The sequence below is a fragment of the Eleginops maclovinus genome, chromosome 17, assembly GCF_036324505.1.
Source record: "Eleginops maclovinus isolate JMC-PN-2008 ecotype Puerto Natales chromosome 17, JC_Emac_rtc_rv5, whole genome shotgun sequence".
In the NCBI taxonomy this organism is placed as follows: domain Eukaryota; kingdom Metazoa; phylum Chordata; class Actinopteri; order Perciformes; family Eleginopidae; genus Eleginops; species Eleginops maclovinus.
Genome location: NC_086365.1, coordinates 5,956,261 through 5,972,182, shown reverse-complemented (window position 1 = coordinate 5,972,182; position 15,922 = coordinate 5,956,261). Strand labels below are relative to the sequence as shown.

The following is a 15,922-nucleotide window of genomic DNA, read 5'->3' as shown; positions in this document are numbered from 1 at the left end:
AAGACCAGTGGGACTGTGCAGCAGAATTAAAGTAAGGACATGCATTTCTCCAGAGCGCAGGTGCATTTAGCAAGAAAGCAAGTGTTAGAAGAAAACTGTAGCTATTGTAATGCAGTAGAACACACAATAGGAGAACAGCAAGTGACAGAATGAACTGATGTGTTGACTTGGCCTGTCACTGTGGAGATCTATTGGCTGTTTTTAATCATCTTCCAAAGGACAAACTGAGAGCCTTTTTGCCAGTGGAAAACATAATGCGTCAATATGTGTTGAACCCTGTTCCAGCCTTTGTAACTTGCCTTTGTAGCTTCGTTGCACAGGCCTTATAAATAAATATGTCAGGTATGCGCATATACTAAATGTATTCCTGCCCCTGTTTATGTCTAAGTAGATTGTTGAGTCAGAAGTTATGGCCTCTGTGAGATCAAGAGCCGTCCCATCCCAGGTGAAAGTTGACAGTGGTGAATTGTGGGGAAATCTTTGGTCATCAATCTAAGATCCTAGACACATCCATCGATAATTTAAAGCTCGGAGATGGACGACAGCTTGTGTCAAAAATCTGAGAAATTTAGCAGCAATGTGACTGCAGCTAAACCCACATCTACTACATCAAACAACGTGTGATAAACGGTCTGACACAGCAGATTCCAAACGTAAATACAAACAAGTGGAATTAAAGCCTATTTTGCTATTTATGTACTTCCATGGTGTCTTTTAATGAAGTTAGGAAATACTGTGTTTTGGTTTTATAATATGGCAATGCTACGATTCAAAAGACAACCATAATCTGATATGCCTCAAACGATATCCTACAATAAAATGCAGATCATGACCAAGATCTGAGTGCACTATTAACCATAAGATCACTATGGCAGTTCAAATGGACCTTAAAATGTTCATCTCGGCTGGACCTGCATCCTGGATAATCTTAAAATAAATGGCTTCATTTTTTTCTCCAAACACCACAATGTATCACTTTGAACATGGTGGGAATTGAATTCACAGGTGGTCTGAGAGTATTAATGTTCAGCCAGGCAGCAAGTCCCTGCTACAGAAGAACTAAATGTAATACCTTATTACTGAACACCTATTAGGTCTGCTGCCTTTATCTTACTTATATTTTTCAGCTCCAAACTAACAAGATCAAATGTGAGGATAATAATAAAGATGAAATGGCGTTATAAAGTAACATGCAGGCCTCTTCTTGCAAAAGCAATGCTCTCTTTGAGAAAGAGAATAAGCCAAACAGCAAATGAACCTTGATCAGAATGGAGATATTTTCAGGCATAATAGAAGTCGTTCCAAGACTAAATATCTCTGCTATTGGATGGATTACCATGATATGTTGTGCACAATACCTTATGAGTTGAATTGTTGGTGGTCAGGTCAAAATTGTTACGGTTTGATCTGGTTTTTTGTCTGTGGGGATTTTCAGAGACTTTAGTTTAAGGATTATATAATTGAGGGTGAATTGTAGTCACACATGGATTTTGTGCCCGTATTGACCAGTAGAAACTTTCATTCATCAGGCTGGAGAGTAAAACTCACTGTTGCAATGTGTGCTGCATTCAGAGGTGACATGATGAATGAACCCAAGCACAATGCAGTGTTCACTAAGAAAGGACTTTCCAGCCATAAAATGCTTAAGGCATTGAAAATCATTCAGTTGGTTTCCTCCTAAAAAAAGATGGATGAAAAGAAAGAGGGAAAAAAGGAAACAGACGTATGTAAATCCCTCAGTGTCTGTGGGCTCTGTGGATATCCAACCTGTTCCCCAGATCAAATTACAAAAAGCAGAATAAGAAATGCACCCGCTTTTGAGCATGAAACTTCAAAAAGACTTGCTATGTGAGATGAGATGAAGGAATAAGATGAAAAAAAGGGGAAATAAGGTGACGGAAGAGATATTATTGAGTGGCACTGAGGGAGAGTAAGTGTGGGGAAGATGCCAGGATGCCTCCTGCTGGCAGCAAGTGGCCCTCCACCTGTGACTGCAGGATGAATATTGTGGCATGACTAGAGATTGCAAACATGTTTCCACTCGCTTCGGGGCTGCATCGTAAGAGGTCCTACCTGAAAATGTCACACCAGCTTGACATTTCCTTCTTGGACGCATGCAGCATGGCATTGATAAGCAGTGCAGGCTTTATATGGCACACACAATGACGTGTGTGTGTGTGTGTGTGTGTGTGTGTGTGTGTGTGTGTGTGTGTGTGTGTGTGTGTGTGTGTGTGTGTGTGTGTGTGTGTGTGTGTGTGTGTGTGTGTGTGTGTGTGTGTGTGTGTGTGTGTGTGTGTGTGTGTGTGTGTGTGTGTGTGTGTGTGTGTGTGTGTGTGTGTGAAGCAGTTTGAATTGTAAAACATAGAAAAACAGTATCAGTGTCCATGAGCATACTCATTATTACATATGTTGAAGCGCGGTTTATGAACTTTGGAAAGAACATGTAGCACATTCATTCTCTCACGGATAAAAGGTTGAATTCCTAACCCCCAAAACACACCAATTTTCAGTTAAATACCCTCAAGGTTTTTTCTGCTACTTGGTTTGGAATATCAAAGGTCAGAAATGTTGCTAATAATGCTAATGCTGAGATTAGCAAGATAAAAGTTTGGAATAACTGCATCATTCCTTAAGAACTCCACTTGGGCTATTTTATGTTTTAGAAATGACTATTGCCCCCTTATAGTCAACTTAATCAATTACTATGTCTATGTTAAAATAAAAAAGATATATACATTCTTGCTAGAAGTATATAGCTCAAGCCATGGTGCAATTAGCTTAGCTTAACAGAAAGACAAGAAGCAAAATAAACCTGCTTTCTGGGCTCTCCCCATAGATAAAAACAAACTTATTCTGAAAAGTTAATGCCATGTTTAAGCATATTTTATATATTTTAACTAACTTAAAAGAGAGCCAAGCTAGCTGTTTTAGTAGCTAATCTCATTGCTAAGCTATACCGAGTGAAGCTAGGCTAATCACTTGCAGGCTTTAAATCCATACCACAACAAACAGACATTTTGGTATCAGTTTTATCATGCCCCATTTTCCCAAATGTTGAACCGTCCTTTAATTGCTGAGATTCTGGACCGCAGTGACATCACTAAAAGGCAATTATACAGGTTTTAAACTTTTATATGTGACATTTGGGTGTTCTCGTTTTGAGTTTCATGTCCAAAAGAATCTGTGTGATGCTAGTTCTGTATAGCCACTTCTGTCTTCCTGCAGCTCCACATGAGGACATTTTAATGGAAAAGCTTTTCATAGGAAGACTCCCTAAAATACCCGACAGCCCTTTGATCTCCTGCACTTGTGTGTGTGTATGCAAAAAGGATAGAGAGTGTTGAAGTAAGTAACATAATGTGTGTGTGCATTTGTGTGTGTTGCCCAGTAAAGGTGAGAACATGAAACACTCTCTTTCATATTTAATGAGAGGAGATGGGGCTAAGAAACGTTGCAGTGTTCACAGGAGGTATTCCCAGGGGCTGTCAACCTGCTCGCAGCACCACTCTGTTATATCACTCTCAACCATGTGTGTGTTATGCATTTTAGTGAGTGTGCAGGCAAAAAATAGCCTGCCCTACTGAAAGTTTAATAATTTGTTTTGAGGGGATGGGGGCAGGGGTTCAGAGGAGCATATGGCACATGCACGAATATTGTTTTGATATTTTCTGCTTTGCTCGTGATGGATGCACAGCGATCTCTTGAGTATGTTAACCAGGCCAAGCTAAGCAGTAATAATAAATGTATGCGTTGACCATACAGTATTTTGTATGTTTGTATGGCTGTCTGTGTGTTTTCAGCCTCGAGGAGCTTCAACTCTCCCTCTCTGCTGCTCCTCTCTGATTTTGGAACATTTTCCCGGCTCTTATCGTCGTTCTCATCCTGATTAACTTCAGTTCATCACTAATCAAAGTTGGTCTGACTTTATAGCCGAGCCGCACTGGAACACACTGTCCCCAAGCTCCAGTGCCAGATTCAGCTTAGATACTACTTCAGTTTCTCACACTGTGTAACCAACTTAGTTTTGAATGACCATGCTATTATGCTAAAACACTTTGTGCAGTTGGGAATATGCGTTAAATGCTAATTGCTCTTAGCCTGGAAAGCAAACAGGGAGAATCCTTCCAGACACGTCATGCAGAGCTGCGATTCATCGATGAGGTGTGGGCAAAGGGAAGAGGAGAGGGAAACTTTGGAAATCATGTCCAGTGTGAGTGATAGCTGTCAGAGGTGTGAGGAAGACCTTTGATCATTGAGAACAAAGGCAGCATGTTCCTGCAGTACAGGCCACAAATAAAAAGAGGCTGAGAGGGCGGATATATCTACCACTTTGCAGTCATACAGGGATTTTGTAAAGTTATTTTGGCAAACTTTAAGCTATTTGCTGCATCTGAGCAGGTGCTTTCTACCCATGCTTGTGGGTTGACTCTATGGATGAAAACATTGGTCTATTGGTCCAGACTTAAATACCACAACCATTGAATGGATCCCCATGACATTTCCTACACACATTCTTGGTTCCCAGAGGATGAATCTTAATGAATTTGGTGATCCTCTGACTTTTCTTCGGTTCCCACCAGCAGGTTGACATTTGCGGTAAAATGTCTCGACAGCTATTGCATCGATTGCCATGATATTCCTAACAGATTTTTAAGCTCCCTTTAGGATACATTTTAATTACTTTGGTGATCATTAGGCTTATCTTTTAGCGTCACCCTGAGATCAAGATTTCAGGTCGCTCAATGTGCTGGTTATAGACCAAACACTTATAAAACTAATGCCATTCCCGACAGCCTCAATCGAACTTTGTGCTAAGTGTCAATTCTCAAATATTATCATGCTAGCAGGCTTTACTATTGTTTGGTAAAAATCTGCTGCAATGTTTCTGACGCCATTTGTGCTGTTTGTCATTGGTCAGAAAAGGACGGTCATGTGCGATTTTTTTTGTTGTTGTTGCGGGAACTGTGATGTTTAGCTTGTAGCATTCAGCGTCAAACTGTGAAACACTGATAGAAAAAGAGCACCAGTTGCTATCTGGTGCCTTAAGTGTTTATGCTTGCTCTAGTTTTAGCTCTTAATCTATGCAACTTTCTCACTCAAAACACAATATTTACAGCATGGAAGAGATGCAGGCCATAAATATTTTACTGATGTAAATTTCAGCCACAAGATCTATCAATGTTTGGTGTTATTTTGCAAGTTTTTATTGGGATGCATTTGATGAGCAGCATTAAAAGAGTCCTCTTTAAATCAATCAATGTGTCAAGCTGCTGAGAAAACACTATTTTATCAGTGTTTTTTTATATCTTGTCTTGTCGATATGCACTTTTTATACAAGATAATATTTCAGAATGCTCACAAGCCTGATCATACGGCCCGCTGTGACAGAAAAGCAATCCCTTCAGTTAGCATGTTATCACACCATCAAATTCCTGACACTGTAGACTCTGCCACAAAGATGTTTTTCATGCAAGATCAATATTCTGTTGCAAGTTTATTTCATAAACAAGCCCTTCATTACTGTTGTTGTTTTCTTTCTTTTTTCACAGAGCTTCCGTACGGCTGGGAGAAAATCGATGACCCCATTTACGGCAGCTACTATGTTGAGTAAGTCGGGTGCATGTTTAATATGTAATGGCTTGCTTTGATTTTCAATGATGCCCGGTGGTGCTGTATTAATCCTATTTATTAGGAGCAGACTGGCGCTGCAGCCAGGAAGCAGCCGCTCCCTCTCTGTCTGCCTCCTGTCGGATCACAGTTTGTTTGCAGGAGGAAGTTTATCTGTCCGCGTGTGCTTATCCATAATTCTGTGTTATCTCTCTGTCTGAGACACACACTGCATCTATATCTGTAGATTAGCTCATAAGCAGAGATTAATGTCTCTATTTAAACATCCTGCATGTATGCTCATCCATATTCCTGTGTGTGTGTTCACTGCTGCAGTTCTCTCTATTGAAATGCATGTCCCCTCACTGTGCTGAGGTGTCATTTCTTTGGCTGGGTGCTCTCTACTCCCGGGCGGAGTAGGGACTGGGATCTATTTTTAGACAGTCAGGGGGAGTCATTTGGCTCGACTTTGCTTAAGAAAACCTCCGGAAAGACACTTGACTGCTCACTGCCTCATACACTGCACTTTCCCTCTGGAAAACTTCCCATTGTTTCACTTTGGCTTCATGTAAATATCATGAAAGAAGTTGCCAGACCTTGAAATTATGTAAGTATGTTCAAATATAGTCAAGCTGTTTTGTAATTAGCACAGTGATTCTGGGATGTTCATTAAAAGATAAGGAGAGGAGAAAAAGACTGTGTGTGTGTGTGTGTGTGTGTGTGTGTGTGTGTGTGTGTGTGTGTGTGTGTGTGTGTGTGTGTGTGTGTGTGTGTGTGTGTGTGTGTGTGTGTGTGTGTGTGTGTGTGTGTGTGTGTGTGTGTGTGTGTGTGTGTGTGTGTGTGTGTGTGTGTGTGTGTGAGACAATCCAGCCTCAAGGAGTAAGGGAAGTATCTAATGATGACTAATTATTTCGCACTGGCAAATTACAGTATTTGTAGCCGTTGACTTATCGTCCCCCTTGCAAACTAAATTAAGAACAATGTGGGATGTTAAAGGAAAATCACTGTTTCATATGTAGGTTTCCACCAGTCACTGTGTCACATACTTCCGGTTATAACACTCAGATTCTTGGGCAGGAAACCCCGGGATCAGTCGTTTGTTCTGATTTTACTGAGCAAAGCCATTCTGCGGCTCAGTTACATAACCTGGGGACCGGCCGTTTAATTAGTCATCACAGCAATAGTTGCTGTGGCGCCAGGATTTTCAGTTTTGATCATAGGGGGGCTTATTTAGGTGCAGCAGGATAGTGTGAAATCTGAAAACTCCTCCTTTTTTTTGTTGTCATCGTAGCCATATAAACAGAAGGACCCAGTTTGAGAATCCCGTCCTGGAGGCTAAAAGGAGACTTCAGCAGCAGCAGCAGATGCAAAGCCAGGGTCTGTCCTCACTGCCCCTCCCCACCATCTACAGAGGTAAGACCACCACATTACCCGGCAATACGGACATATTTATTAAATGTTGATGTGTTTGTAGAGTTTATATCTATGTCAACAAAGCTAAGCGCTCTAGCTTAGTCAGTTAACCTTTACAAGGAGAGTGTTTTTGTCCGGACCAAAAACTCATATTATTAGCTTTTATTATAATCAGGTTTATTTGAAAAAGAAATGAAAACGTTGTTTGGAAATAACCCTAACAACTCATCTGTTGAATCTCTGAGGTGTTTGGTAAAACTTATAGCGACTATGGGCTAATTAAAAATGAAAAATACTTTACTTTTTGATTGGAGTCAAACAATGTCACTCATTTCTTTCATTCATCGGTCTTATAGGAGTCTTTAATATCACCACAGCAGTGTTAAAAATAAAGTCAAAGATCTTCCTATCCAAAACATAATTCATAAATCTCGGACAAAACATGCACTGTAGGATATTTGAGAAATCGGAAGAAAAACTCAATTCTAATGTTGGTGAGACAACAAATGGCACACGTAAACATGGTGATCTGTACACCAGAGCCTTTCAGGGTATTTAGTCAAACTATTGTCCTATGAATTTACCCTCTTAAATCAGCATGAGACAGTATCATTATGCACAATCTGAAACCAAATGGGACACAATGTCCATTTTTCCTCCAGGAAGCACATCGGTGCACACATGTTGCTTGGAGCATCATAGCACATAGCATAGCAGGCTGCTCGTTAATCAGGGATATTTCTGTTGTTTGACAGCAGATCACTCTTCAGCGTCAGTCAAACAGTTCCCAAGTGTTCTGGAGGAGCTGCTAATAATACTCGATGGTCTTATAAATAGTGAACGTGTGGGTTGGGATGTGATTCATCATTTTGTTTCAATTGTTGCCACCTGATTCCTGTGCTCACTCCACCAACAGTAGTACGACGAACTGCTAGACACAAACTGTCTGGACTGGTGAAGTGGAGGTTTGTTTCCATAGTAACGTAGTACTCCGAGAGCCTGTCTCTGTGGTTACACTTTGTGTACATTTTCAGTGAGACTCTCTCTCCTCCTTCTCCTCTATCCTACTCCTTTTCCTTTAAACTTTGATGCCAGTGGAGGATGCCAGCCCTTGTGCCACCCTCCCCAGACCCCCCCGAGTTCAGGTGGGCCTGCTGCCCGAGCGCTGCCACAGCCTCAGCGACCTCACGCGCTCGCCGACGCTGGGTCGCAGGGCCGCCGCGTACGCTACATCCTCCTCCACCGACGTCTCCCCGCTCCGGCGTTTCCTGACTCGGCGGATGAATACGTGCCCCCACCACCAGAACCAGCAGCAGCAGACACAGCGGCAGCCACTTCACACCTCCGCCTGCACTGTGCTAGACCAGCCTGTCTGTAGCCCCTACTCCCTGTGGCACTTTGTCAGTAAGTAGGCCAAGATAGAAGCGAAGGAGGCTGTCGTTATCATGGCTGCTTGCGCTAGTTACTGTAAGCATGCTAGCTCCCAAGCAAGCTTTTTTCCGCTTGAAGCAGTTGAAGGATTTGTATGATGAGCGTTTACCACGACATGTCTTACCGCCTGGCGTAAACAGGTAGAGAGTGTAATCACTCAGTCTGTGTCTGCACCAGTGACGGCAAACAAAGGATGTAAACTAGCACCGTCTCCCTCCGAGGTGGAACGATGGGAGACTTGGTTAAGTGTGACTAAGCTTGTTGGCTGAGTTCCTGTCATTTCTACACAAGACGCCCCCTCCTTCAGAAATCTCCCAGCTCTCCCTGCTCTCCAATGTCCCAGTTCCTCCCTAACCCTCTCAACCATCTTCTCTCGGAGATAATCCCTGATTGACAGCATGTCATTTGCCGAATTTTGCCAATTCCTTGGTATTCTTTGGGATGGGACTGAAGACCTGCACCACTGAAGCTCTCTGCCCCCCTTTCTGCCCACCCTAACCCAGCATGGGAGGATAGGAACAGATAAAGTGTGTGTGGGTGTCCTGGGAGAGATACTACGTTTGAACCTTGCACGGTAACCACACCTGATCTTTCAGCTCCACAGACCCTCCTCTGTCCAAGTCTGCTGTTTCACATTTAAGATCATCCCCTGCCAGTTTTTCCTGTGGCTACACCCATATCTTTCTGGATAAGCTTTACCCATGCCCCCCACCCTGTGAGCACTGCCCTGCACCAGCTTTGAGGTCTCTTTTTAGCCTTTGCTATGAAGCCTTCACATTGTCACAATTTGGTTAATCTGTTTGTTTATGTGTCCTTTACAGAGAAACCGCTGTTCACGCGGGACCCCACTCAGCTGAAAGGCAGTTTCTTTTCCACGGCACTCCAAAAGAGCAACATGGGCTTCGGCTTCACCATCATCGGGGGGGACGAGCCTGATGAATTCCTCCAGGTGAAGAGCGTGATCCCCGATGGTCCTGCCGCAGCCGACGGGAAGATGGCCACAGGTAAGCTCAGGGCATTTTCATCAGCTACCTTCATCTAACCACTGCAGTGAAATACCTGAAAGCGTAAAACACATGAGAGCACACAGTCAATGGACAACCTTCAAAGGTAGCTCAATAAACTAGGATCTGAAGGGCACTAAAATACTTATCCTAGCTTATTTAAAATAATGACATAACTCGTGAAATGGGAATGGCAGGCAAGCATTTGTAAAGGATGACACATTAAGATAGTACAGATTCTTCTACACAGTGAAATTAAAAGACTAGAAATTCAAAATGTAAACATCTCAATAATAAAAGTAGAACATATACATGTTGGAATAAAAATGTATAGTAAACTAAATATAAAGCAGAATATTATATATACATTAATTGTGTAAGGAATGGAATATAAATGATGTCGCTTTTCTTAGAAGATTATGTTGCATTTATCAGCGTAAATCCCTCAAAATGTTGTTAATTTTTAAGATTGTTAAGCCCACCTTAATGCCACATTCCCATTTTTTATGAACTGCAGCCTATATAGTGAATTTAAAACAAACACACCCTTATATGACCACAGTACACAGCTCACGGTGAGTCTGCAGCTTCCACTTCAACATGAAAAGGCAACAAGTGCATAAACATTGCATTCATGTGTGTGTAGGAGTACCTCGCTAAGCTAACATTCTGTACACTGTGTGTGTGTGTGTGTGTGTGTGTGTGTGTGTGTGTGTGTGTGTGTGTGTGTGTGTGTGTGTGTGTGTGTGTGTGTGTGTGTGTGTGTGTGTGTGTGTGTGTGTGTGTGTGTGTGTGTGTGTGTGTGTGTGTGTGTGTGTGTGTGTGTGTGTGTTTGAGTGTGTGAACTTGCACCAACTTCAGAGTTTTGTTCTTCCATTAATCATAGGAGGGACTATTTTTCTATGGAACTGCGGTGTATATGCACACACACATAAATACACACTCTGGGATGGACCCGCTGCAGTAAAGGTCATGGGAATACAGTGTCAGCGCTCAGCATGCAGTGATATCTCTATGCATACACACTGCATCACATACAGGGATCGTAGTGGTCATTTATCAAATGTAAAGTAAGCTAGTCATCCTCTGCAAAACACGTTGAATACTAATTGTAATCGTGACTTCTTGCAGGGTCATTTATGGTCATTTGTTTATTAAAGTGACGGCGCAAAAGCCAAAAATAGCTCCTCTGATGACTCATAAAGCCCGTCCTGACAACACTGACACATGTGCAGCCCCTCCTCTCTTTCATTTAGAATATCACCTTTCTTTTTTCCACGTTTTCTTTCCTCAGAAATAACTATCAAATCCCTCCCAACCTCTACAACCCATTCCCCCTTCTCCTCTCCAACTCTATCTCACCATCCAGCCCCCCTCCCCCCCACTCTTTGCCTCCCCATATTTGGTGTCCTACTTCTTCACTAACAGAGCTAGCTCCATCACAGTAAAACACACGGACGTAAAGCCAGGCCTGCGGAGGTGTGAAAGTCTCTATTCCAGATGGGCAACTGTGCCTCTTTCTCCTCGTGACCCCTCCTGGCTGTCTCCGCTACGTGATCACACAAGCAGGGGAAACATGCTCAAGCACTTATTGTCCAAGTTTTATAATGTATTTATGAATGCTAGACCACATGCAGTGCAGTTTTGTCGAGGCAACATATTTTGTGGTTTTGTAGAACTTGTTTTTTGTCCACAAAGGAAGTGTTTTTGTGGAATACGGATCTATGTTAGCTTAACGTGGGAAGGCTTCGTTTCGAGAACAGAGGCAAATACAAAACGGAGAGGTTTGTTGGTAAAGTATGTCTCAAAATGGAGTATAACGCCTGTATAAGTTATTCAGCAGTGTAGTTTCACTGAGCCTCAAGCAAATACAGTGATTGTTTTATTTACAAAAGATTTCATGCCCTGGCATTTTTACTGATTCACTGTCATCATTTATAAATCTATATTTTGAGTAGGGAGGATGATAGCTTTGAAGATGCAACAAAGAAAGAGGCACGCAAATTCTTTAGGATAGCTGGTCTACTGTTATAAATCATAACCAGTAGGAACTTTCTGAAAGACCAAAGCCCAGACGAGGTGCAGAAGCTTTGTTATCCCTCACAGTATTTGAACGACACTCATTGTGAAAGGTAGCTATATAAATAAAAAAGCCTACCCAAGCTTAAATATTACATATAGTCACTATAACAGGCACTCATAGGAGTGCACAGAAATGTCAAAAGATTGAACCCGAGTCGAAAACACACACTCTTGGCCACCAAACAGGCCCCGCTATCATTTATAAACCTCCACATCTACTCTAAATCATTCTGTCCTTAACCGTACATGACGCACTCTCTGGGAACAAGGCCCACGCTGATAATTCATCTCCCATTGTCCCATCCTTGCATATTCCTTTTGACAGATTCATCTCTGGCTAATGGTGTGTTCAAGAGTCTGCCGGCATAACGAGAGGTCTATCCGAGGCGAGGCCACGCTAACCGAGACGTTCAGAGTCTCAGCAGGGTGCAGGCATTTCTAAAAGGCTGTGGTGATGCGTGTGTGTGTGCTTCTCACTAAATAGCGTGACACGTAGTCCACAGTGCATGTCTGTCAAGCTTTGGATTTATTTTACATGCAGAAGCAACATGCAAAAATAAAAAGGACGTTTGGCATAGTTTGGAGGGAGATGTCTATTTGGACTTTCCAAAACAATATAGACAGCTGCACAAGTATATAGAGTATGGTGTGTGTATTGGCTCTAACATAAGCTCTTTTGGAGATGTCTCTCCTATTTTATCTCACGGTGGACCATCTTGAAGGGGTTCAGGCCCACAAATTGGCAAAGAAAACAGGGTGGTAGTTCTCATAGAATTGCTACTGTACAAAAGCATTGGGATCACAATGACTATGATGTTTCAGAGGCAGATATCGGGGAATCTTGGCTCAAGTATTCATGGAAGGTACCTCTAACGGTAGGTTTTGTTTGGTAGAAAATGTGTCAACCATCTTACGTCTCTCTGTATTCCTCCCAGGTCATACAGAATGAGATCTATGGGCAGAGAGAGGGCGCTTTGAGGTCACAGCACTATGATTTGTTCTCTGCCACTGTGCTCAACTATTGATTGTGACACTGGTGCCCAAAGCAAATGTCGTCCGCGTTTACCCAGATTCATTCAAAAGTCCCTCACCTCACGTTGCTTCGAGGTGTGTTCCGGCTCTGTCAATACCGGTGCAGCGTCTAAACTCAGTGAGCGTTTGTCTGTTTACAATGAGAGAACATTTCAGAGATACCGCAACTTCCTGTTGTCACTCAGAGGGGTCAGCTCCATTTCAACAGTCAATCCAGGACAGGAATTGCCATATTGTTTTAGTGTCAGTGACTCAGTGCTGTTATAATGTCCTGCTCACGTTCAGAGAATCGGACAGCATGGAGTGAGGTTAACGAAGTGAGGGTCAATCACTAAAGCACTTGCTTTGCTTATTAATCACAACAGACCTTTGTTTTTCCTCTTTCTTTCCCTGCAACACTCACACAACCACACTGCCCTCTTTCTAAAGAGCATGACAATTATATCTCCAATTATAAAATAATTGTTTTCATAATCAACTTTGGTAATGATGTTTGTCCAACTTTAAAGTGGATGGTGCCTTGCCGTGCCCAGTGTTTTAAAAAGCAGAGCACTTAACCAAACATTGAGTAATCTGGTTGGGACAAAGATAAGTCTGCGTTGTGTGGGAGCATTTAATTGTCAGCTTGGTTTTATCTTCAATGCAGTATATTATAGCGAGCAAATAACAGCACTTAAAAGGCAAACATTGCAGCCACTTCTCCTCAGCACTATTTTTAAAGGCAGATAAGACACAAGACATCTATGGTTACGTTTATCCGTGGAAATGGTTTATAGCTGTAAGGGACATCCCAGAGAGATGGTGCTGAGTCCTGACTTCACCTTTGGTCTGACTATTTAGTTAATATTATTTTGGTTTACAATGCATCAGTGGTGTAATGTCACTAAGTACATTTACCCAAGCACTGTACTACAGATACTTTACTTGAGTATTTCCATTTTATGATTCTACTCCACTACAATTCAGAGGTAAATCATGTACTTTTACTCCACTACATTTATTTAATACCTTTATTTACTTTGCAGATTTAGATTAATGATGTGAAATACAAGTTAAATCAGACTGTAGTAGAGTAAATTCAGCAGCTACCCTGCAGTATACAAAGTCATTAAAACTAGCTGCACCTTTACCAGCTTTGAGAACACTTTAATGATCAATAATTATAAAACATATCAGAGATATTATTCTGAAATGGACCATTTACTTTTGGTACTTTAAGTATGTTTTAAGTACAAGATCTGAATACTTGTTCCACCTCTGCTATGCATATATAAATTATAATTTAAGTTGAATAATCAGAGATGAAGTTGCTATTCAAATTTAAAGCATTCAAAACAGCCATGTTTTTGTCTGCATTTGTAGTCCTAAAGCTCTCCTGAATCAAGCATATTATGCATCATCATATCTCCCTTTTTTCTATAAAATCCTTATTAAAAAACTCAGCATTTTTAGCTGTTCTCTACATTGACAGAACGGCCTCCTTCATTTGGCATCTGTTTCACCAAATGTGCTTCTTCTACACTGTGATATGCACTATTTGCTTTATGTCAATTTCTTCTACATGTTTCGGTTAACAAAACATCTAACAACAGCTCCACCCTCTTATCAAAAAAGAGTCACTTCCTGCTCCAATAGAAAAAGACAAAGTCCAAACTCACAGCTTTGAATTGGTACTCCACTTCTTCTAAACAGTCCATGATTTAACTTCCAGCCGAAACACCTGACCGTTATGTTTCCTCCTCTCCTTCTGTCTGCAGGTGATGTCATTGTCTACATCAACGATGTGTGCGTCCTGGGCACCACCCACGCTGATGTGGTCAAACTTTTCCAGTCGGTTCCGATTGGCCAAAGTGTCACGCTGGTCCTGTGTCGCGGCTACCCTCTGCCCTACGACCCAGAGGAAGCCGGCAACACCAACAACAACACCACCACCACCATCATCTCCCCGCTGGGCATCATGGAGCAGCGGCCCATCATGGTGAACGGCAGGACGGGCTACGACAACTACCTGGACTATCTGTCCCGTACGGCGCGCTTTGTCACTGACCCCGGCCAGGACCAGGTCAACGCCCAGCAGCAGCTGCTCACCCCTCACCCAGGGGACACTCACCTAGACGGCTCGCTTCCTCCCACCACCGGAACCACACCTCCCGACAGCGTCTCCATGGCGTCGTCAGGTGCGACACAGGGGGAACTACTCACCCTGACCATGGTGAAGGGCGGGGAAGGTTTTGGCTTCACTATCGCAGACAGCGCCACGGGCCAGAGAGTGAAACAGGTGCTGGAGCCTCAGGGCTGCCCCGGCCTGTGCGAGGGGGACCTGATTGTGGAGATAAACAAGCAACACGTGCAGGGATTGGTACACACACAGGTGGTGGAGCTGCTCAAGGAGTGTGCCGTGGGAGTTGAGACCATCCTGGTGGTGCAGAGAGGGGGAACAGGTAAGATCAATGGCTGCAGAGAGGGATGCTGGGAAGATTGGGCCTCATTCACCGCCGAAAGTCTAAATCAGAATTCCTTTATTTGTCCAGGGAATTGTCCTTATTACAACAGCAGAAGCATAGTGCAGGTAAAGTAAAGAGAATACACTTACATATAAAAAAAATAAGAATAACTAAGTATGCACACGTTATTAGATACATTTAAAAAATAACAGATAAGTACAACATCTTCCACAGTTTTCAGAGATGCTGGTGAAAACCTGATTTAGGAACAAACTTAGGAAGATATTGGTGAATGAGGTGCATTAAATCTTTCTGCATCTCCTCAATATTTGCCTTTTTTTCTAGCTGCCTATCCGTCTGCCTGCTCATATATGTCATCTTTTACTGTTGTAGCCGTGTGTGTGTGTGTGGTCCCGACCAAAAGCTGCAGAAACACACTGCTTTCCTGCAGTGCTGTGCAGTGTTTGAGTGCTGTACAGCTCCTCTCAGCTGCTTTTTCTATTCTTCTTCTCTTTCCTCTCTGAGAAAAACAGTTTACCTCCACTTAACTTGATGCCCTGCTCGATGAACCATACCTCAGGGTGGCAAACAAATATATGTTGCATGATTTTTGCAGATACCATTCTAGGATGTATTTGTCATGCAGGTTTCGTATTTATGGCCAATTTTATGTTTTTCTCGTGAGCCACAAATAAAAGTCCCAAAATTAAAGCCTGTCAGAGGTACACAGTTTTCAACCATATGCTGGTAGACTGCAAATGGCTCTAAAGTGCTTCTTGCCCTGTATTTTTCACAATGGCTTACTGTCTGACAATCATAATTATGCACTGCACTCTGTTGTGAGTCACACACAGGCTTAAGATTTGCAGAATCAACAGGTAGCAGACTGTTTCCTGCTCTCTAAGTGTG

General features: G+C 42.5%; 1 protein-coding gene across 2 annotated transcripts in view; it reads left to right on the top strand.

The window, feature by feature from the left end:
* magi2a (membrane associated guanylate kinase, WW and PDZ domain containing 2a) overlaps positions 1-15,922 on the top strand; it is a 200,993-nt gene that overhangs the window by 144,125 nt on the left and 40,946 nt on the right. For both annotated transcript variants that reach the window (XM_063905788.1, XM_063905787.1), the window contains exons 7-10: positions 5,550-5,607; positions 6,899-7,020; positions 9,273-9,455; positions 14,327-15,010. In XM_063905788.1, coding sequence (XP_063761858.1) covers positions 5,550-5,607; positions 6,899-7,020; positions 9,273-9,455; positions 14,327-15,010 — 1,047 coding nt within the window. The remainder of the gene's footprint in view (positions 1-5,549; positions 5,608-6,898; positions 7,021-9,272; positions 9,456-14,326; positions 15,011-15,922) is intronic.